Source organism: Bactrocera tryoni, chromosome 1 (assembly GCF_016617805.1).
Source record: "Bactrocera tryoni isolate S06 chromosome 1, CSIRO_BtryS06_freeze2, whole genome shotgun sequence".
Classification (NCBI taxonomy): domain Eukaryota; kingdom Metazoa; phylum Arthropoda; class Insecta; order Diptera; family Tephritidae; genus Bactrocera; species Bactrocera tryoni.
In genome coordinates, this window is record NC_052499.1 from 71,939,058 (window position 1) to 71,962,666 (window position 23,609).

At 34.1% G+C, this 23,609-nt stretch overlaps 4 protein-coding genes across 5 annotated transcripts in view; 2 read left to right on the forward strand and 2 right to left on the reverse strand.

The window, feature by feature from the left end:
• Nucleotides 1-127: 127 nt before the first annotated feature.
• LOC120769532 (cytoplasmic aconitate hydratase-like) lies at nucleotides 128-7,136 on the forward strand. 2 transcript variants are annotated; one of them, XM_040096574.1, is made up of 16 exons: nucleotides 128-386; nucleotides 481-573; nucleotides 1,319-1,488; nucleotides 1,546-1,691; nucleotides 2,071-2,140; nucleotides 2,213-2,417; nucleotides 2,484-2,786; nucleotides 2,848-2,948; nucleotides 3,017-3,133; nucleotides 3,368-4,022; nucleotides 4,084-4,516; nucleotides 4,586-4,871; nucleotides 4,949-5,210; nucleotides 5,278-5,403; nucleotides 5,829-5,962; nucleotides 6,035-7,136. In XM_040096574.1, exons 1-13 carry the CDS (start codon nucleotides 380-382, stop codon nucleotides 5,057-5,059), a joined length of 2,697 nt encoding a protein of 898 aa, XP_039952508.1. In that variant the 5' UTR covers nucleotides 128-379; the 3' UTR covers nucleotides 5,060-5,210; nucleotides 5,278-5,403; nucleotides 5,829-5,962; nucleotides 6,035-7,136. The 2 variants fall into 2 exon arrangements, with proteins under 2 accessions (XP_039952508.1, XP_039952516.1); XM_040096582.1 differs by having other exon boundaries at nucleotides 5,307-5,403.
• A 778-nt stretch (nucleotides 7,137-7,914) lies between these two features.
• Nucleotides 7,915-10,186, reverse strand: LOC120782805 (solute carrier family 25 member 44). Its single transcript, XM_040115284.1, has 4 exons — nucleotides 10,047-10,186; nucleotides 8,750-9,633; nucleotides 8,562-8,689; nucleotides 7,915-8,506 (listed from the first exon to the last, which is right to left on the reverse strand). The coding sequence occupies exons 2-4, from the start codon at nucleotides 9,432-9,434 to the stop codon at nucleotides 8,315-8,317; spliced, it is 1,005 nt and encodes a 334-aa protein (XP_039971218.1). The 5' UTR covers nucleotides 9,435-9,633; nucleotides 10,047-10,186; the 3' UTR covers nucleotides 7,915-8,314.
• Nucleotides 10,187-10,968: 782 nt separating this feature from the next.
• LOC120775694 (ETV5-related protein Ets96B) overlaps nucleotides 10,969-23,609 on the forward strand; it is a 30,330-nt gene continuing 17,689 nt past the window's right edge. The window contains exon 1 of the mRNA XM_040106042.1: nucleotides 10,969-11,333. Coding sequence (XP_039961976.1) covers nucleotides 11,316-11,333 — 18 coding nt within the window. The 5' untranslated portion in view covers nucleotides 10,969-11,315. The remainder of the gene's footprint in view (nucleotides 11,334-23,609) is intronic.
• LOC120782285 lies at nucleotides 13,333-17,655 on the reverse strand. The gene is made up of 2 exons (XM_040114488.1): nucleotides 17,559-17,655; nucleotides 13,333-14,666 (listed from the first exon to the last, which is right to left on the reverse strand). The coding sequence occupies exons 1-2, from the start codon at nucleotides 17,653-17,655 to the stop codon at nucleotides 13,333-13,335; spliced, it is 1,431 nt and encodes a 476-aa protein (XP_039970422.1).

The window sequence follows — 23,609 nt, forward strand, 5'->3', positions numbered from 1 at the left end:
CGATCTTCGGCGTTGTTATGAACGCAGCCAGATGGTTGTATTTTTTTGGTAGTGTAAACTTTTACTAATTCGAGAGTGTAAGTAATATGAAATGAAAACTTTATACCATTCCCATTCCATAAACATCTGATAAGCTCACAGAGCTAGATAACGAATACCATTTAACACATAAATTAATATATTTGTTGTAACGACCGTTTACCGATTGTGATTTTGTGTTAATAATAAGTAATTCGGTTTTGGATCGGAATTATATTGCTGGGGTAATACTCCGGCATTGCCATTTGTTTGTGAGAATCATTTGTGCTCAGACGCGCCTCCAGTGAAATTATTCTCTTGTTATTCCGGTTATTAAAATAGATTATACAAACTTAATACAATGGCCGGTAAGATAATTAAACACGAAATAAGACCAGATTTATTTTCATTAAAAATATGTTTTTAAAAGAATATATTGTAATAAATATTAAAATTGTGTAGGTGCCAATCCTTTTGCGCAGTTTCAAAAGTCATTTTCGTTGAATGGAACAACATACAAATACTTCGACTTGGCTTCAATTGATCCAAACTACAGTAAGTATCTTTAATTGTCAAAATATTTATTCAGGGATCATTCGATTGATTTTTGTGCTATAACATAAAATACGTGCTCTATATACATGCATATATTTATGTTGAAATTAATACTTGTATAATCAAAAAAGTGCAATTTATCAAACCAGAATAAATAATTCAGTCGTTTATCGAAGTATGTTTAAATACATGTAACATACGTCGTACTGATAGTTATGCTTGTAACTCGGTGCATTGCCATTGCAATGGAGTTTATGAAAAGTTATTTAATCAGACGCACCTTTGGAATGCACTGCACATACGTAAATTCATATAAAACTTGTTTCGATAAGCTTCATATATACATATTTACTCAAGTATCAAAAGGTTAAGCAAGAATAAGACTATGTATTTCCAAATCAGACATATGCTAAACGCGCCACTTGAGCTTTGCTATCGCGCCAATGATTTGGCGAATCACAGCTTTTGCATAATCGTAAGCGATAAAAAGAGGGCACATACAGCTTAAAAATAATTGTATATATTGCATAAGCGTGTAAGATTTTTCTTGAGCAATATACATATGTATGTATAAAAAGCCAAACAAATAAGTGTCGAGAATATTTTTATATAAGATTAGAATTTCCTAATTACTAATTCTCTCTTTTTTATCATTGTGCATAATTAGTCCCAGTTGGTTATCTATAGCTCTTATCATGTTGATTAGTTTAATATTATGTCTGTGTTATGTTTCCGTGTTTAATAGATAAACTACCGTACTCAATTCGTGTGCTCCTGGAATCTGCAGTGAGAAACTGCGATAACTTTTATGTACTTGAAAAAGATGTGCAAAACATTTTGGCTTGGACTCCCGACCTGAGGCAAGGTCAAAACGATGTGGAAGTTTCCTTCAAGCCGGCACGTGTTATACTGCAGGTCTGTAAATAAATATTTTTTTAATAATATAAAAACAAAGTAATATTTTTTGAATAGGATTTCACTGGTGTTCCCGCTGTTGTGGACTTCGCTGCAATGCGTGATGCAGTCTTAAAACTTGGTGGTGATCCCGAGAAAATTAACCCAATTTGTCCTGCCGATTTGGTGATCGATCATTCGGTTCAAGTGGATTTCACAAGAAGGTTGCAGACCAATTATTACTTTTTTTGTGCCCTGAACATGTTATGTTCGTCAGTCCGTCTGTCTGACTGTATATACGCAAACTAGTCGCTCAGTTTTGATATATCGATCTGAAATTTTGTATACTTCCCTTTCTTCCCGCGGGCATTGGCAAGTATAGTATAGTTTTTATTTGATAAAATGTCTTTAAGAAATTGAATGTGCCCAAAGAAACGCTATAATATCCGAACAAACTGTTCTTATCGGACCAATATAAATATAGTTGCCACACAAAATGATTTTGATCAATAAGAATCATTTATAGAAACTATTTTACCTGTGAATACTATTATAGCTTCGGTACAAACGCAGTTCTTATCTCTCTTTGTAATTTACTTACAGCACGGATGCAGTAACAAAGAATGAAAGTTTAGAATTTCAACGTAATAAAGAACGTTTTACATTCTTAAAGGTATGTAAAAAAATTTGTGTTTCCGTTCTCTATCTTATTTCATATATGCAATTTTTTTTTATTTTCCAAAAGTGGGGAGCACGCGCTTTCAACAACATGTTAATTGTTCCACCTGGTTCTGGTATAGTTCATCAAGTAAATTTGGAATATTTGGGGCGGGTAGTATTCGAGGAAGGCAACGGCAATACAAAACTGCTCTATCCGGATAGTGTTGTCGGTACCGATTCGCATACGCCCATGATAAACGGTTTAGGTGTACTTGGTTGGGGTGTTGGAGGTAAGCCTGACTCATAAGATCTTGACATTTCAAAGCACCTTTCACACATATATTTTTTTTCAAAAGGTATTGAAGCTGAAGCTGTTATGTTAGGGCAATCGATTTCCATGTTGCTACCAGAAGTAGTTGGTTACAAGCTTGTCGGAAAACTGGGACCCCTCGTTACATCTACTGATTTGGTATTGACTATTACCAAAAATCTAAGACAACTAGGTGTTGTTGGCAAATTCGTCGAATTCTATGGTCCAGGTGTAGCAGAGTTGAGTATAGCGGATCGTGCCACCATCGGTAATATGTCTCCAGAAAACGGCGCAACTGTGAGCTTCTTTCCCATCGACGAAAACACATTGGCTTATTTGAGACAAACAAGTAAATTTTGTACAAAGTCTTAGTTAGACAAGCATTTTCTTATATGTTGACTTAAATGCAGATCGCTCAGAGGAAAAAATTGAGGTTATCCGACAATATTTAAAAGAAACGGGTCAATTACGTGATTATAATGACGTCTCACAAGATCCAATTTACTCTCAGGTATTTATTAATTTCTACCAAAAACTTGATCGAATATTTTAATAACAATTTTAATTTCTTAAATTTAGACTCTAACTCTTGACTTGTCAACTGTCGTTACTTCTGTTTCGGGACCTAAACGACCGCATGATCGTGTTGCAGTTTCAGATATGAAGGGTGACTTCCAAGCCTGTCTGGTCAATCCTGTAAGTGTAAACTGATATTATTCTTCTTCTTAAGACGATGACAAGAAATTCTTCTCATAAATATATAAATACGTATGTATATACATAAGCAAATTTAATTTAATAATTGAAATACACATTACTCGCTCGATTATTTTCGCCAAATACGCTCCTGACGGAAATATATTTAAAATCTTAAAAAAAAATAATTAATGTTGTTAATGACATTCGTAAATTTCACTCCAACTTTTATAGGTCGGCTTTAAAGGATTTGCCATTGCTCCAGAAACTCTACAAGCCGCTGGACAATTCCAATGGGATAATGGAAAAACTTACACTATTCGCCATGGTTCAGTTGTGATTGCTGCAATTACATCTTGTACAAACACTTCCAATCCTTCGGTTATGTTGGGAGCTGGCTTACTTGCCAAAAAGGCGGTAGAAAAAGGACTGTCAGTGATGCCTTATATTAAAACATCGCTATCACCAGGATCTGGTGTGGTTACCTATTATTTGCAAGAATCGGGAGTTATTCCATACTTACAGAAGTTAGGTTTTGATATTGTCGGCTACGGTTGTATGACATGTATCGGCAACTCCGGACCACTTGACGATAATGTTGTAAATACCATCGAAAAGAATGGCTTGGTGTGCTGTGGTGTTTTGTCCGGAAACCGAAACTTCGAAGGACGCATTCATCCTAATACCCGCGCCAACTACTTGGCCAGCCCACTGTTGGTTATTGCTTACGCAATTGCTGGTCGCGTCGATATTGATTTTGAAACAGAGCCATTAGGTCAGGGCCCGTCTGGTGAAAAGGTATTCTTGCGTGATATATGGCCAACCCGCAATGAAATCCAAGACGTCGAGAGTAAACACGTCATACCAGCTATGTTCAAAGAAGTTTACGGTATGACATTCGATCCCATTGAACGGATCAAAAGCAACTAACGCAAATTCTATAATTTTAGGTAAAATAACATTGGGATCTGAAGACTGGCAAAAGATTGAGGTAGCTGAAAGCAAATTATATCCGTGGAATACTGAATCTACATACATTAAGCACCCACCATTTTTCGATGGTATGACCCGTGAATTGCCACCACTGAAGGGTATACAAAATGCGCGCTGCTTATTGTATTTAGGCGATTCTGTTACAACAGATCATATATCACCGGCCGGTTCTATTGCTAGAAATTCGCCCGCTGCACGTTATCTATCCGAACGTAATTTGACGCCACGCGATTTCAACTCGTATGGATCACGTCGTGGCAATGATGCTGTAATGGCCCGCGGCACGTTCGCAAATATTCGTTTAGTTAATAAATTGGTGAGCAAAACCGGTCCACGCACGGTGCATATACCAAGCAACGAAGAAATGGATGTGTTCGATTGTGCTGATCGGTGGGTAGAAATTAAAAGCATTAAGTTAAAAGTATAAAAACCTAAATCTTATTAACATTATTTATTTAGTTATCGTGAAGATGGCACACCATTAGTGCTTATAGCAGGCAAAGACTACGGTAGCGGTTCCAGCCGCGATTGGGCTGCTAAAGGCCCCTTGTTATTGGGCATCAAAGCCGTAATAGCTGAGTCTTACGAACGTATTCATCGTTCTAATTTGGTTGGTATGGGCATCATACCTCTGCAATTCTTACCAGGACAAAATGCAGACACTTTAAATCTAAATGGACGCGAGGTCTATAATATTTCTATACCAGAGAGCGACTTGAAACCTGGTCAGAAAATTCAAGTTGAGGTTTGTGTCATGTTACTATTGCACAGTTTTGTATGAAATTTCGTTATTGATAATAAATTCTCTGATTTCACATGCAGGCTAATGGCGTAGTGTTCGACACTATTGTACGATTCGACACGGAAGTCGATATTACCTACTACAGGAACGGTGGAATTCTGAACTACATGATTCGAAAAATGTTTGCTTAATTGAAAATGCACAGCAATGCGGGCAATATATATGGATATAACAAGTAAAAGGAAGACACTTCCGAAGGCCTTTTATTATTCAGAGTTTAAACTTTCCAGTTATGCATGAAATGCAAAATATTTTTAATAATAAGGCATCAAGGTTAAAAGGGTAATTTCTTACTTACAAACATAATAAAATATAATTGATATATTAATTAATAATGTTTAAATTGAAGTGTAAAAACTTCTGTATCTTCAACTATAGTGTTTCTCGACTTTCGTTGGGTACCCGCAGCTCGTCATTCTATCCCAATTTAAAACGTTTCGTAGTAAATTTTTCATTGGAAAATTCGAATATTCAGGTTAGCAAAATTTACTATTAACAGTTGCTCTTCGAATTCAGGTTTTTTTTTTTTAAACGTCGGTCACATTTTAATACTATGAGATAAACAAAGCCCAGTGATGAAAGGCAACAGAATAATTATTTGAACAAAACTGAACTTGGTATATCTCATATATCAAAACTGATATGATATATTGGCTACGCGCAAGAGTAGAATGCCATTTATTCTATGTCACATTAAAAATACCTGGATGCTTACAAAAGAGCTATCTAAAAGAAACAGCAACTGTGATATGCAAACACTTCGAGTTGAATAAAATCACGGCTACTATTTCCTTAGATAACTCGATATAACTCTATAACTGTTTTACACAACGAGACATGCACTGACGAATTTTATACATAACGCCACGTTTATATTGTTTCTTGTACTAATTTTCACAGCGAAATGCATTGATGTTCTAGCTTTATGATCGCTAAATACGCACTGGGACGGTCCTTCGTCATCATAAGCTAACACACCAAAGCAATTAATTGTGAAATATCCTTACACTAATACCGTAGAAAATATTATATATGTATGTATACTTTGAAATTAAATATCCATGTGTCAGGTTTAAAATTACAATTTTCAACTTTTTTTCTACAAGTGTTTTCAACGTTTCTGGACGTCTATGGATTTCCGCGCCAACTAAGTGTGCATATAGCAAATGCAGGCCTCTTATAAGCTCGTCTTTTGCGTTCGTTGCCCTAATTCTATGTCATTTATCGGGTTACTTACGAATACAAAAAATTTCTGCTAAAACATAAGAGTTGAAAACGCAGAAAAAATTACCAATTTTACTGCAAACTCAATACATGTAGCTTAAGAAAGCAATTTTCTGTAATAGTCAGCATTATATATCTTCATTTTGATTGAATCGGCATTGTAATCGCACACAACAACGAGAACGTACTCATTTTGGTTAAGTATTTTTTTTTGTTTTTAATATAATAACTGATACCTCATATGCCATGAACGATACTACTGCACACACACACACGGAGTACTGAAAGTACTTCAGACTTGAGTATATATTTTAAGTTGTTCAAATTGATCTCTTATCATTATAAGCACGGTATTTTTTTTGGTAATTCCTGTTCATCAAAAATATTATTGGTAAGTAAATGTTGCATTAGGAGTTTAAACCAGCTTTTAGTTTTTTTTTTTAATTTTCTAATAAACTGTTTAAGAAAATATAATGTAGAAAAGAAGGTCGGAGACAATGGGGATGTTCGAGTCTCAATCACTGCGGCAGTATAGCAAGGCATCATATTCGACGCAATAATTTTGCAGAATCTGCAGAAAAACAGCACTGTCGCAATATTGCTGCAGTTATTTGCTTGCTCGAACATCCCCAATTCCTCCTAGGCTCGGAGTTTTCAGGGGTCTGGAGTTCTACAAAATTTGTTTGCAGTTTTTTTTTTCTTCAACAATTGCTGCCATTATGAATCAATGTCGTTTTTTCATGTAATATTATAATTTGAAATTATGCTCCTACAGACTTCCCGGCGGTTAACATCAATTAAAAAGTAAAGTTCGGAACCAATAATTATTCTGGATGCTTTATCCGAACTTTACCAAGTTATCATATATACATATATTGAACACATGCAACATCAACAAGAAATATAAGTATGGTATAAGGAAACTATTTTTTTCTCAAAACAAGTATTATATATTATAATATTAATAAATTGATGGGGCCCGCATATCACATTCTTTCTCCCTCCCTAATGGGTATATACATATGTACATATGTATATTATATGTCAATATTAGTTTGGTTACATTACTTTCTTATATCGTTACAAATCGTTCGGCACTTGCCCTCTAAGAGACAGGTCAGCACATTTTACAGTTCAACGAAAAATGTTTAGACTATCAGGCTATACTTCCGGATTTAAATGTTTTTGATCGATTTAAAGTCTTGAATTGCCTCTGCTAACAGAAAATGCAGTTCGCATTTTAAAATACGTATCATTCCAAAGCTTATACATAGCACAGTAATAGGAGAATAATACTCACATTTAATTTCATTAAAAAACCACTCAGAATAATATATAAATACATATATATTACATTGTTTTTGTTGTTATTTTTGTTTTATTACTATTTGACCAGAAATTTTCTTGCTTTGTTTGTTTGCATATTCTTGACTATATTGCCATATTTGTGTTTGTTACAGTTGCACTTATATTTCTAAAACACATACATAACTATTCCACATTGTTAACATTTATAATAATTTTATTACTACCAACATATTACAAATAATTATATTAAGCAATTCGTTCCAACCTTTCGAATTAATAATAATTAATGTTAAACAAGTAAAGAGTTTACTTTGAAAACATTGTTCAATAATTTAACTAAACTACATTAAAACTAAAATACCAACAATAGTTTATTACAAAATCTCTATATTTATTACTATTTAGTTTGCGCAAAGTATGCAATAATTACAACAAATTGCTATTAAACACTTGCTAATTTTAATCATAAAATTAATTTATTCATTTTCCAGTATTTACAACATAATTTATAATTAGTCTATTTAGCCCCAAAAAGGATGTGCACACCACCAGTTAGATAATACATCCACACATTATTATTGTTATCGATTTCCATGATATATATGTATGTGCAAACGAGAGGGTAGCAATAATATGACAACATAAATTGCTAAACAAATACATAAGGCAAATTCGATTACTATTTAGATATAGTAATTGTCGAATAACACAATAAGCGGTGATTGATTTCTTTGGCATGCTTATATACGGTATTTAATTGATCAGGATGTGATTCTGGTGAGTGAGTTTGTATACAGTTAACACTTGGTGGTTACATAGTTGTGCATATTCATAGCTTTACTATAACTACGAATTTACCAACGTATTTGATGTTTGTATTGCTCTTCAACTGCTATTCGTTTTATTGTCTCGTAGCCTAAAATTATGCTAAATGAAAATGCCGCAGACTGTACCAGTCGTGCGGACAAACCTTTAAAGAAACAGTGTAGATGCTCTTCTCGCCATAACTCTTGAAATGCAACACGCATTGATTCCAGTCTTTGCACCTTCAAGAATAAAAGTTAATTTTCATTCGCAACGAAATTTATATGATTTACTTACTTGAAGGCGGGCTCTGACTATATCAAGCGGATTTGTGATTATGGTAGTAGTAAATCCACCTAAACTACCTGCAACGCATTGTATGAAGAGATGTGACACCCAAGGGGGGCATATTCGACACAGTTCATCTAAAAGTTGCAAGCAATTAATACATATGTGAATTTCATTTATTCTACCGCATTTACTACCTTGATACAAGTGATAAAAAGCCCACCACATTGCAGAATTGGGTACATATGCCATTAAACTTGCTGTATAACCACGATAGAAACCGCGAAAACCATCACGTTTCAATATCTCACGTGATATATCCATTGACAAAGCAAATCGACTGCGACCAGGTCCGGTTTTTATGCCAAGTGGGTTGAGGTCAGCTCTAGGACCTGCATGGGCTGCCATACCCAATACCATAGCATGTTGTGATATTACATCAAATGGTACCACAATAGTTTGGCCAACAAGTGAAGCACAACCACCAGCAACCAGGGCTTTTGTACGGTGACCGGCACCTATTTCATTTAGTAGGTGTCGTACACCCTCATATGTACTTATGTAGAATACACCTGACACAATTTGCACTGATGATATCCAAAATCCACGATATAGACCGGGAACACCTTCTGACCGATATATTTTTATTGCACAATCAATCATGCCTTTATACACATCACTTTTATATTGCACTTGTAATTGTGTTTTTATCACGGTCAATGGAAATAGGCAACATCGCACAGAAAACGAACTCAACATGGAAAGTGGAAAAAATTTCGTTTTATTCATCATGTCCCATTCGATGGTTCGTATGTATGGGGTAGCATCTACGGAACTACCAGAACCGGTAGCAGCTCCACTTGCAACTGAAATGCGATTCATGATGTTAGCTCTTAGTTCGATGAAGCCCAAAAGAATTGGCAGCGACTGTGATGAAGTTGATTCTGACAATAGTTTTTGGTGTAAAAAGCGCGTACATTCAGATTTGTGATGCAATGATGGTGATTAATTTTTACAGTCCTAAGAAAGCTGTACGCTCCGATGTCCCCGCAAGTAAAAGCTAAGTACAATTCATGTCGTCCTGCAAAAGTAAAATTAAGTCCAAATATATATACTATTTAATATTTATTTTCTTTGCCAATGTCATTGACCATGTTGTTTGTTCAGGGTCAGTACGTACAAATTATATGTATATATTATATACATATATGCTTAACATACCATTGTTTATAAAGCCATATAATTACAAAATATTTATTGTCTTGTCTTAAATATTTAAAGGATACATATCCTTAAAGGAGACATTATTAAGCATTAGTTATATAACAACCACGATAGTCCACCGTATGACACACTATTGTAAACATTCGCATCTTGACCAACATATTTAACGTTGAGTATAATGAAATACATCACTGACTTGCGAAATTTGCAATTTTGGATCATTGATATAACACTTGTAAAGCAGCTATAATTTGAATTTCAGAGACTTACACTTTAAAAACCGAACTCTATTTAGTGAGTTCACAAGTTAAATAATCATTGCCAATGGATTATTTTTGCGAAAAAATGAACTAAACTACCACACGTCAATAATAAAAATTCTAGCTGATAAGCAAAACACAATTACTAAAATGACAATTACAAATGTCAACGAAGTTGTCAGTGTACCTGTCAAAGCTTGAAAGGGGTAGTTTGCAAAGGTAGAGGATTTCGGAATTGCACCCAATAGGAAAATAATTGTGTAGATAAGGAACGAAAATGAGTGAAAGAACATGTTAGTAAATTTTGTTTTTATATAAGCAAAACGTACAATATTGTATTTTGGTTTAAATAATTCAAATAATTTTTATTTATAAATGTGAGAATGTTTACATTACATTTGTAGATATACTGGTTTTAGAAATATGCTAGTATTAATATATGTACATATATCAGTATGACACCACTTACATTTAAGAAATATTATTTGTTTTCGATTCGATTTAATTATACAAGTTGAAACAAAACATACCTCATGATAATAATTAAAAAACTTTTATTTGTTGCATTTCAAATAATTTACAGTTCTTCGTGTATGAATACTAAAGTGTGTGTAAAAATTTATTAAAATTTATTTTTCGGATTACATACTTAGTTCAACGTAAGTAGGAGCAGAACTTTTCTAACCATATTTGTACATATGTATGTATTTTCATATATGTACATATGTATAAGCAAATGTAATCACATATAATCATATGAAAATACCAGTGCATATATATACATATATACTTGTATTTACATACATTACGTATACATATGTACATCCATAGCTTATAGGTACATACGTTAGTATGTAATAGCTTTAAGGACTACAATATGTGACCAATAAGAAATCAAATAAGGCCGTTTCAAGCATGCGCATTAAAAATTATCAGCATTAAGCCCCGCCTCTATCAATATGAGATGTGATACTTATGCATAGATGAGCTAAATTCAAAATCCTTTTCCATTCTTTCAAACAGTAACGGTACGGGTTTTAAAAGTTTAGCATAAATACGTCTCGGAGAAATTTGTAAAAGTGTGCTTAATATATTTGCCATAAACTTTTAGCTAATTTAATTTTGATTATAAAAAGTAGTTTTTGAATACGTATCTCTAAAGTGAACGTTAATTTACACATCTGATTATTCAAATACAAATAGTGAAATGTAAGACGAAATAAGAGAGAAAAGAAATATAACATTTAACGGATAAATTAAATGATCGTGAACAAGTCTAATGGATACCCATAAATTGGTAAGAGCTTAACGTAAAAATAATTGTAAAGAAAAAGTATGTTTACAAATATAATGAAATTATTTATGTTAAATAAAATACATACTATGTTGTACATGTAAATATATTATTAAAGAATTAATGTAACAGAAATAAAATGGAATAACTTTCCGGTTCGGTTTTCGAACCAAAAATGTATACAGTTTTACAATTATTATAATACATAATCTAACGAAATATTTTTACAAATTCGGTTCGATATTTGAAATATCACATAGAGAGAAAACGTGCATGAAATATTATATTTTCCCTTCAAAAAGTGATGAAACAAGATACAAATTAATTTTTTTTACTTATTTTGAAATTGCAATATTTATATATTTCAATTATACATAACTAAGTATTTAATCCTCTTTACTTTGTCACTCTTGTAACAAAAAGTATCGCATACGATTTTTTAAATCATAAAACGTCAAGCAAAGGGCTGGTGAAAACCTTACATACCATTTTCGGTTGGAAGCAAATACTAAGTGTCGAGAATATGTTAGGATCTGTTACTATAACTAAACGGATTTTTGATCCAGCCTTTAATATACCATAATATTAAAAAAATGAACCGAATCTGTCTAGAAAAGGCCCGTCTAGCTTATTTACTATATACAGGTTTTGTCCGAAAAGTAATAGGACTGAGTCGATTTAAAAAAATGTACGAACGCTGCATTTTCGGCTTGCACCACTCACAGAAAGACGTCGCGCGAAAATGTTTGTCATGACTCTTCAGGTGCTCGGAGACAACCGACCAGTCGCTTGTTCGTTAGCTAGGAACGCTCCCTACCGAGTTCGATCGATCGCGGCGGAAGAAAATCAGTTCAATTCGATTTTTTTTTTCAAAATTATTTGACAAAAACATGTATGTATGTATTATTCAACATATTGCATACATAATATTTTCTCATCTTTATGGCGATTTATGGATTCCATTCCAAAAGAACCATTTGGCAACCAAGAATGAATCAAGCCAATTTTTGATGTATTGATCTCACTTCAGTAAGAGCATTCTGAATAAACCAGATCAAATGATAGTCAGAAGAGGCAAGGTCTGAGTTGTAGGGTAGGTTAGACAAAACTTCCCAACCACTGTTTTCCAAATATTTTTCCGACAGTGGCTGCAATTTCTATAGTTGTTGTGACTCCGCGCCCCTTTAATAGTTTCACCCAGTTGTCGAAGCTCAATTTACCAAAAAATAGCTTTTAATACAAAGATTCTCCCCGGCCTTCTTGTGTTTGCTAATAGTCTTCATCGAAAAGGAGATTATTATTTACGCTTCTAAGGCACGCAGTACGAATATAGTTTTAGACCCAATATTCATATCGTTATTATCAACAGATACTTTACTTTATTTAATGATTGTTATTTATTGCAGAAATCTCGAGAAACTAAATACAAATTTCCTTACAAAAGACTTATCAATAAATAAATAATTTTAATTTTTATTAAAGCTTACATTTCAAACGAAAAATGCTTATTATATTTAAACCTGATCTGCGTACATAAAATTAGGTAAAAGGCTGAGAGTGCAAAGATAGCAAGACAAGTTTTTCAAATACTTAGCGCGGGAAAAAATGGAAACAACGTTTCTATAATTTATCTAAGAAATCAGAATTCGGACTTGATACTTTTGTGCATTATAATAAGTTAATAGAATAAAACCTATAAAAGATTGTCAATTTTTTTATTAAAAGTAGTATTTACTTATTCTTATTAAAAAATTTCAAATTTCGTAAAAAAATAGACTTAGCTTTAACTCATAAACAGACATTTATAAAATAATAAATTAATTGTTCAAAATAAAGAGAACGGGAAGAATTTATTATTGTTAGATAATATTACAAACTATGAGAACATTTATAACGATGTCAAAATTTGTATAAATAATTTTTTTCTAAAGCAATATCAATTAAGTACAAACTAAGAACTATAGTAATGTTAAAATACAATTCTACTTCTCACTCTCTCCACTCAGCCATAACTCAAGGTGTAACCCATATTTTCCATTAAGGTTTCCTTAATAGCAGGTTGAAGTGCCCGTTGCATATATGTAGTTAGTAAGCCCCGTACACCCATTGAAAAAATCTTCTCTAATTCACTGGAGAAAGCGTCTCCCGCCTCATCTCGATCGCGCACGTTTCCCCGCTCGAAGTCATCACTGAAAAGATCTGCAAAAGCTCTAGCATCTGGAGCTATTAGGTCTTGCAAGTCATCGGATATGCTGAGTATGTCGTCATCGAAACTGAACTCATCCTTCCAATCCGTTTTACTCATTTCTGGCCGAAATTGATTACTCTCGCGTTTTTCGCGGAACTGCGCATGATCCAAATTCTCATTATCACGAGTATCATAAAATACATTTTCATTAGACTGTCCATTTTCGCGCCAGTGACGGTCGTGACTCCGGCGATTTGTTTTTTGGTACTTCTCACTTCGTATATCATACGCATAGGGATTGTAATATTTACGCCAACGATTTCCAGATACTTGTGTTTGCGTAGCGGCCGTACCCAAAACCACATGAGGCTCGGAAAGTTCTACAGCTGGTGGTTTTACTGTTCCCTGAGTGGCTGTTTCACTTTCAAAACCAAATCGGCGCTTTGAATTTTGCCGCAATCTCACACCTGAGGGACCCTGACATCCGTGAGCAAAAACTGATATAAAACCAGGCTCAGCGAAATGAGAATCCGTGCGCACCGAAGCGGCACCAATTCGGCGCGATTCCTCATTTGCGACATTTTCAAAACCAATTGGAATGGTACGAAATTCAATACCGGCTCGACGTAAGCGTAAAATCATGTGACATTTACCACCAGTTGGTTGTAGTACTACTTTGCCACTAATTGTCAAATCGGGGAATATGAGACGCGTGTCTAGCGTTGAGTTTTGTGTACTGAATCTGCATTTATCGACTTCAACCCAACGCGCACTAGTCGATTTCGACGGCAGACGCACTCTCAAATCCTCAACGTCTACGCTGGAGACGGCAGCTAATTTATGTGGTTGCCTTCTATTATACGAGTAGTCTGAGGAGAACAAATTATTGAATCTTCCCATGTATGCCGGCGACTCGCTTTGAGGTTGGCGCTGAATATTTTTTGCATAATAACCGCGATCGCCACCAGAGTAAAAGTCATCTTCTGGTTCACTATTTTGACCGTAGAATGTTTGATAGAGTGTGTATGGAGTTTCACCAGAGAATGATCTTGAACTTTTCGCTGGTATGCTACGGCGACGCATGTGCTCTAAGGCATTTTCTAAGCGACTCGAACAGCGTTGTTGTTTGTAGGGTTGTGCAATAACATCTGGAAGAGATGAAGGTTTGCGAATGTAAGGTAAATACAATATTTCCATATGTTTTTAGTATTTTAGTAATTGCATTCTAATTATGGTAAATGATCTCACTACGTTTCACGAAATTTAACATTCTACTTATAATAATATCAACACCTTTCAAGCTCTCCAAAAAAAAAAAATTAAAACCTTAAATCAGAAAGTATATAAATTGATTAATAAATCCGAAGGGCATTTTCAATAATAACCAACCCATGAAATTAAAATGTTGTTGAAGGGGGCCGTCGCCCCGGGCGCAACGTCTTGGGGGCGGCAAAACGATCTTCGCTGTTTTTTAATATTCAGAAAAATACTTCAGTTGAAGCATAGGGCAAACTGTGAGAGCGACACATTGCGACGTAGGAGTGACAAAAAAAAACAGTATCTTTATTTTTACCCTGTCGTCGCGACGTGTCACTCTCACAGTTACCCTATGCTTTGAATGTAACAAATACTTTTATTTCTGCAAATTATCAAAAATGGAATTTAAAAACTCCAATTCTGGCAAAAATGCCTACAAATTGTGTCAAAAGTGTACAAGATAAAGGGCGAGAATGGGTTTTTCCTATGGCTTTTAATAAGATATCTTGTAAATTTAGTATCAATTCCCTCAAAAACCGTATTGTAAGAATTTTGGAACTTCAGAATTTGCGTGACTTCTAGTTCCTAAATTTTATATACTTAATATCGAAGATATTTTGTAAAAATTCACTTTTGTTCGAACCACCTCATGAAGGGGGGCGGCAGGACATCCTTAGCCCCGGGCGCCCGAAGTTGTAGCTACGACACTGCCCTCAAAGAAGAAGTTTACAATTTATTCTGGGTGTAAGGAAAGCAAAATCGATCCGTCCGTCTGTCTGTCTGTCTTTATATACTCGATCTATAGTCCCTCAGTTATTTAGACATCGAATACAAACTGATCGTTCAAAACGAAGATAAAGATTTTTTACACCATTTTATGCTGTTGTGCTCCTTTATGTAGTTTACCGACATTTTTGCGCATAATGGCAGACATGTAAACTGTTCTTTATTTTCTAACGATTTTTTTTTATATTGTAGTCGTATAAGTTTTACAGACTACTTGGACAGCCGATTTTTTTTCATTACACAACCCTTCAGTATATAAGCCATTTAAATTAGGAAAAAATCACAAAGAAAAATATTATTACCGATTTTATACATTATAATAACAGTTTTCAATAAGAGCGCTACAAAAGTTTTTTTCTATTAATAAAACAAAAAAGGTTTGGGATATCAATGAAATTCTTTATTCCTGTGAAATTACATTCGATGCTATTATGTATGGAACTCGATTTATTGTGCATGGCCACCACTGGCTCGCTTGCAGATGTCCAGATGCTGAACCCAATTTTCGATGGTTTTCAAGCATAAATCGACTGATACTGCTGCAATTTCACGTTTGATATTCGTACGAAGTTCATCAATCGTCGGTGGCTTCGGGGCTTGGACCGTAGACTTGACGTAGCCCCACAAAAAATAGTCTTACGGCGTCAAATCGCACGAACGAGGCGGTCAATTGACTGGACCTTTTCGTGAAAGAACACGTTCACCAAACTCGGTTTTCAATAAATCGATTGTGACATTCGCTGTGTGTCTTGTGGTGCCGTCCCGTTGGAATCACATATCTTCCAAGTCCATATCATCCAATCACAGTAACGTGCAGGTCTTGATCATCATGAAATAAGTACGGTTCAATTACGCCGCCGGCTCATAAACCGCAGCACACCGTAATTTTTTCGGGATGCAATGGTGACTCATGGGGTGCGTGTGGATTGTTGCCTGACCCATAACGCATATTTTTCTTATTGACGAAGCCACAAATTATCCTCTTCGCTGAAGGTGATTTTTCGATGAAAATCCGGTTCATTTTCAAGTTGTTGCTCAGCCCAATTCACTAACATACGACGATTCTGGTGGTGAAGCGGCTTCAGTTCTTGCGTCAATTTAATCTCGTAAGGATGTAGGCCAAGAATTTTACGTAAAATTCGCCACATCGACGTCACAGAGACGCCCAAAGACGTGTGAGAGACTTATTTGGGTCGACACTACGACACTATGGGCACTTCTTTGACACGGGAACATTTTGCACTGTGTCTGTGGATTCAAATTTTTCCACTAAACGCTCAATTGTTGATCTTACAGGGCAATTATGACGACCATAAATTGGAGATAGCGCTCTCTAATTTGAGGTAACTGACTCCGAATTTCGGTAGTAAATTTTAATAATTTCGACTCGTTGTTGGATGGTATATGTTTTCATGATGAAATGGCAAACCTTATTGAAGAGAAATGTCAAGAGTGCTGGAAAAAATATGACGTCGTGGCCTGTCCCTATCGGTCTACTTCTGTAGCGTCCCTATTGAAATTATTATAACTGTTTGTGTATAAACGTTTTACATATATGTAGTTATTCTCACGAATAAATCAACCATTTATGTAAAATGGTTTATATCGAGAAAATTTTTTTACATTTAATTAGATCTTATTTTAATACCGATACTTTTGTGCAAGTAAGTTTAAGTTAAACGTCGAAAACTGGAATATATTGAATCTGCAGTTGCTTAGCAAGTTCACATTGTTCACTGAATTACTTCTTTTGTAAAACATTTTTAAGCATCAGCTCTAAATTTCAAAAGACTTCCCAAGAACTTTTATATATTAATTTCGTTTCAAAAGTTATATACTTTAAACATTAAATTATCGAGTATATCCTTAATTGTGTTTCGCACTGTCGGAATAGAATTCAATTTCATTATTCACTTAATCACTTGGCTTAAATGTCGAAAATATAGCACTTATAAGTTAGCATACAATTTCAGCACAATTTTGTTTTTACTAAATACCTTCGCATTTGCTTAGTAGGATCACATACAGGAATAACAATCCTGCTTTTAAAAATGGCACAGGATACTTCTTTCTGGTTTTCATTTTAGAAGGCATAAGCATTTCGTTATGCACACCCGGACTTTTGGGTTTGTGAAATTATTGTTATCTTATTATTGATTATAATAAAAAGTCGTAGATTTCGTGACTTTCCCGAACCCGCGAAATAAACCATAAATTTAAGCAAGACCGTTCCGTTCTCCTCTGTTGCACTGTCGAAAATGGTATTAAAAGTGGCACGTTGAATTGTGAAGCCTCCACCACTGAGTACCGAAGAAGTTTAAAGACTTTGTGCTTCTTGTATTATAGCGTGAACGCAAGCGCAACTGGAACCGAAAACTATCTATTACATGTAGTAAGTACCATACATACATATACACATTGTATGGATGTATGTGCGCATGCCCAAATGAAGATTTCTATAACTTAAACTCATGTCACTGCCTCATTGTCGACACTTCCAGCACCTTCGTCTTCAGTGAAAGTGTTTTCCACAACAAATAGCCAATGTAAGTTTACTTAATATGTACATGAATAAACACACAGTGTAGTTGTATTCAAGTTCAGCGCCGTTTCATGAAACTCCACAAAAGAGGGGTAATTACATATACATAAGTACTTGAAAACAATAGGGGTATTCTCTTGCTCTTGCAAGATTGCAGATTGCAGATTGCAAAAATACTATACCGAAATATACAAGAGCATGAGAGCACCCATTGCAGAATCTAGTGATATACATATGAACGGTTGAGTCCGTCAATTTATTGTTAATGACTATTATGCATGGCTATTGTGAATTGACGCACCTTTTGCATACATTTAATACAAAAAAAACTTTAACAAATCTTTATAATTTAAATAGAAATTATAAAATCTATTTAAAACTTATCTTCCTCAAATTTAACGACGTAATATGTCTTTATGTAAAATGACTGCTAAAACAGGGTTGCAATTATATTTTTGCGAGACATTGCTCGCAAATATCCATGGGTTTTGGTCTGACATATTTTACAGCCATTGCAAATAATTTTCTGCGTGTGTTTGTTGTTGTGCCGGTGCACCAAGAGGAAATATATGCAATTCTTGCACCGTGCTAGGGTTTTGCAAGAGCAATAGAATACCCCTAATAATTTTTTTCACAAATAATCTAAAGATCGCCAATCTATTACAGTACAAAAGAAATTAAAAAGGGCACGACCAAACGTTTTGAAAAATCCATCAATTCCGAACCTATTCTTCTTTACCGTGCTAGGTTTCAGAATATAAATTTAAAATTACTACGTTCTAAACGAAGTCACTATTTTATGTTATTAATTCTTCAGAACTGTAAAAGTATATAATATTAAATAAAGCAAGTAAATTTATTGTTTTATTAAATAAAACATTTTATGGGATATTAGAAAAAGAGTTAACTTCGTCGTAGATAATAATGCAAATCAAATTTTATGAAAAAATCTTATTAAATAAAAAAGTTTTCATACAAGGACTTGGTTTTGACCATTCAGTTTGTAAGGCAGCTACATCTTATAGTTATCCGATATCGGAGGAACCGATAAAAGAGCATTTTCTTGAGAATAAAAGGATGTCGGAAAAATTTCAGATTGGTATCTCAAAAACATATATGCAAACGGACATGGCTAAATCGACTCCATTCGCTGATCATTTCTCTTCTTCTTCTTAATTGGCGTAGACACCGCTTACGCGATTATAGCCGAGTTAACAACAGCGCGCCAGTCGTTTCTTTTTTTCGCTATTCTAAGCGAAGCCAGGTCCTTCTCCACTTGGTCCTTCCAATGGAGTGGAGGTCTTCCTCTTCCTCTGCTTCCCCCGGCGGGTACTGCGCTGATCATTTACTCTATATATATTCATATAGCGTCGCCACGTTTACATACTTCATGGCAACCGAGAATATTAGTTTAGCATATAAAAATAGAGGCATATAACCCTTGCGTACCCCTCTGACATTATTTAGAGCTACAACTGTTACACTTACCTTCATATGAATTACATACAAATATTCAATGGAAAGAAAAACTGGTGAATCCAACGAAACCGTTAGTGAATCGGTGATTGTACGAATGTTTTTTTTTAACTATATATGTATGTATTTATTTTAGTTTTCACACACAACTTCCATACTGCCTCACACTCCACGCTACCAACACCCACAACAAACGATCGTGTGACTAAAGGCTTAGGTATACATACATACGTACACATATGTACATATCTGTACATAATTTTATGTATTTTCATAAAACTTGCGCAGTATAGTTCGTTGAATGGTTTCACTAACTAAATTTTATGTTGACGTACGGAAGATGCTTGCCAATGTAACTATGTATGTATGTATAATGGAAGGTTTTCGAGTCTGCATACTTAAACAATTATATTCACGAAAGTTCATAATTTATGTATGAAAATGTTGGTGTTGCAAAAAATTAATAAGAAAAATTTTTGGAATTAAGCCTTTATACCCATGTTAGACATCGAACATAAGATATTATTTGTGAATAGAATTTATAGGATGCTCAAAATATGCCGTAAAATTAATAGTCGCTAATTATTATTATTTATAAATATGAACATGAGGACTTATAATTTGCTGATAAGTATTACATACTCGAGATAAGAAAAATGGGAAAACTACGACTCTATGGCATAATCATATGATATATTTAACAATTCGTCTAATGCTTCAAGGAAAGTTTATCAAACTCAAGAAACGTTTAAAGAGTCTTGGTGATATATGTATTTTTGAAACGGATATGTTAAATAAAAAATTATATATACCTACATATATATTTTGATAAAGATATGAAGATTGAGAACGAGAACAAATTTGTAGAGAGAGCTGCTGAGTTCTTATCACATGAGTATGAGTATGTTAAAATATTTGACATTGTATCAAAAATGAAAGGTTTAAATACGGCCTGTTCCTCACCCCACCTTACGCGCTTTATTTACATTTCCTTCTTGTTGCTAACTATTATTTATTAAAAACACATGAGTAGGCATAATTTTATATATATGACTGAATATACAATCTGAGTTGCAAATATTTCGTGGGAGTTTTTTGAATTATGTAATTTGCAACTATTCAAACTTATTACTACGTAGGTTGGCTTTTATTTTTCGGTATTTGGCAAACCTGGTGTTACAATCTGGCAACTGACATTTTTGATATTACTACATACATATATATACATATGTGACCGTTTTCACATACGACCGCTATTTGTGTTATTTATAGTAACTTAAAATATTCTTATCCGTTAAAAAATGAAATTAGATAATTTTCAAGCAATTATTTTTTACAACTTTCGACGTGGATTATCTCAGCAATAATGCATCGATGAACTTAATTCAATTTTATTCGATCGAACTCCATCTAGGATCAGTGTTCATCGATGGTATGGTGAATTCAATCGAGATCGTAGATCACTCCATGACCATTTTCAGTTATTGTTCCGGAAACTATTGATGTTGTACGCAAACTAATATTGCCAGATCGTTATGTAACCTATCTGAGATAGAGGAAAACTAAAGACATTAGTGAAACTAGCATACAGGTATATTCAATATTGCATGAACATTTGACGGTAAAAATTATTTGTTCACGTTGGAGTTAAGACAATTACGCATATGCGCCCGAAAGTAAAGAGCAATCGACTGATGATTGATATATGTTTCAAAATGAGCCGAATCCATCAAAATTAAGCGCTTCAGGCAAATGGTTGCCTGTTTTTTGGACATATCGCAACCATACAACTAGAACAACGCAGAACAATAAATTGTAAGTAATACACAACTATCTTTTAGCCAGTTGTGTTTCAAGAAATCACTCTTCAAGACGGATCACTCTTCATCACGACAACGCAAACTTTCACACAGCGACTGAAACAATTGCATTTATGAGCACTCAAACCATCACTTTGATGAGCCATCTACAGTATAGTCCTCACTTAGGACCGAATGACTTCTTTCATTTCCATTACGAAAAAAATAAACTATGAGTTCAAGGTTTTTCGACACCTGAAGAGGTGGTTGATACGTTCGGAACGCGTGTATTTTGAGAAACCTCAATCAAAGTGACAAAAGTGCCACAACAATTAGTTCAAACTCATGCAGACGTATATATGTATGTAGATCTTAATGAAGAACATTGTGGAAAACAATAAAGCAATTTTCGATGATTAAAATTTGTTTTTGTTCTCGAATCCCAAAATATTAAAGGCAACCCACGTATACATAAATATGTATATTTACATAATGATATATGTATATGTTTTAAGCGAAAGTTCCGATATTTATGTCATGGTCTAATGAACGACATCTCGACAAGTGTAGCAACTTTGTTAATTAAATTTGGTACCAAAATTTTACAAATATGCGTGTATGTGGGTTGCGAAAACACAAAATATTGACAAAAGTGTGCGAAAAATAGATAATTGTCAAACAAAAACAAACAGCAAACTCAACTATATACAGAGTTTGTCCGGAAAGTAATAGGACTGAGTCGATTTAAAAAAAATTTATTGAACCAATAATTACAATTCTTTAAAAACTTTCAAAATAGCCTCCTTCTGCGTTGATGCAACGCTGCCAGCACGATTTCCAATCATTCAAGGCGTCACGGAAGGCATTCTCCGGAATAACCTTGAGAGCCGAGGTGCATGCTGCTTGGACTCCCTCTGTCGTCTCAATATACCTCTTTGTCTCGAGATCATACTCAAAGATCCATGACTCGTCACCTGTAATGACCTTATTTAAAAATTGGGGGTCACTTATACACATGTTCAAATTGGCGTACCACTACAGCAATGTACACTTTTTAAAATTAAATTAAATTGAACTGGTTTCGAAACGGTATGCCAGTAAAGGAAACAAGTGATTTCGATTTTTCTTTTTTATATTAGTTAACAGTTAACTTCTCCATAATGCCTTCATTAAAATGTTAATTTATTTTTTTTTTAGAAATCCGTATTGAAAAATAATTTTGCTGCATTGGGCTTAAAATCAGACAACTTCGAAAGCTGTAAAAACTTTTCTAAATATATATTATGTGTCTACAGATATAATATATACTATAATAGTATATATAGTGTATATAGTATTGTTTGTTAAAGGCTTTTGCTTTCACGTTTGTGATAAAAAAGAGCGTGCCATCGCTTCGCACCTGGTTGACTTTGAGATGATTAAACTCGTGAATAAGTTTGTGATTAGTGCGTTTTTGATTCAGTTCATGTGTGCTTTGTAAATTCTATAAAACCATATAGCGGCACTAAATGATCAGCAATTTGTATAGTTTCGCAACAAATCGGTAACAATACTCACATAAAAAATAATAATGGATGCCTGTATATATATAGGCATAAAACATGTATGTATATAAATATTATATATATTAAATCAACTTTTATATCAAACAAAATATTGTAGATTCTATATTCTTCAAAGCAATTTCAATCCCTCAGGAGTTCAACATAACCAACAAAAATGTCTACTTCATCAGTCACTTTATTTATTTTTTTAAGCTTCTGAAAATTCTTGACGTGTGTGGGCGTTCAGATTGGCATCTTCTCGACCTTCTTGGATGCGCTTATTCAACGTATAAACAGTTTTTTTTATTTAATTCGAGTACACTCCAACTTTTAAAGCACTTAACTCCTTCTTTTTGTGCAAAATCGGTTGATAATTCCTTGACACACTATTGCAATACCAGAAAAATATAATACCTAAGCATTTGCACACTTTTGTGGTTCTTACCAAAAAACGAATTACCATAATGATATTTCTTCTCGCCGGATGTTACTGTTAAAAATCCAAATATTAGGAGGTTTAGATCAGTGCCTAAATGTTAACGTATGTTGATTTTTGGCAATGTTAAGTGTGTAAAAGTTCCAATGTTATACACATTCTCAATGACTTTCTTATTTAAAACTTTTACTATTGCATTTAACATTTGCTACTAACTCTAAACACAATTGCAATTTTTGTTTACATTTTAA

Excerpts from the sequence above, each read along its gene's own strand:
- LOC120769532 (XM_040096574.1), top strand. Across the intron at positions 1,489-1,545 it reads CGGCACGTGTTATACTGCAG|GATTTCACTGGTGTTCCCGC; the intron begins GTCTGTAAATAA and ends TTTTTTGAATAG. Across the intron at positions 3,134-3,367 it reads AAGCCTGTCTGGTCAATCCT|GTCGGCTTTAAAGGATTTGC; the intron begins GTAAGTGTAAAC and ends CAACTTTTATAG.
- LOC120782805 (XM_040115284.1), bottom strand. The coding sequence starts at position 9,434 with ATGAATCGCATTTCAGTTGCAAGTGGAGCTGCTACCGGTTCTGGTAGT. Across the intron at positions 8,690-8,749 it reads TTTTTATCACTTGTATCAAG|ATGAACTGTGTCGAATATGC; the intron begins GTAGTAAATGCG and ends TGCAACTTTTAG. Across the intron at positions 8,507-8,561 it reads TAGTCAGAGCCCGCCTTCAA|GTGCAAAGACTGGAATCAAT; the intron begins GTAAGTAAATCA and ends TTATTCTTGAAG.
- LOC120782285 (XM_040114488.1), bottom strand. The coding sequence starts at position 17,655 with ATGCCTTCTAAAATGAAAACCAGAAAGAAGTATCCTGTGCCATTTTTA. Across the intron at positions 14,667-17,558 it reads CCTACTAAGCAAATGCGAAG|ATGTTATTGCACAACCCTAC; the intron begins GTATTTAGTAAA and ends CATCTCTTCCAG.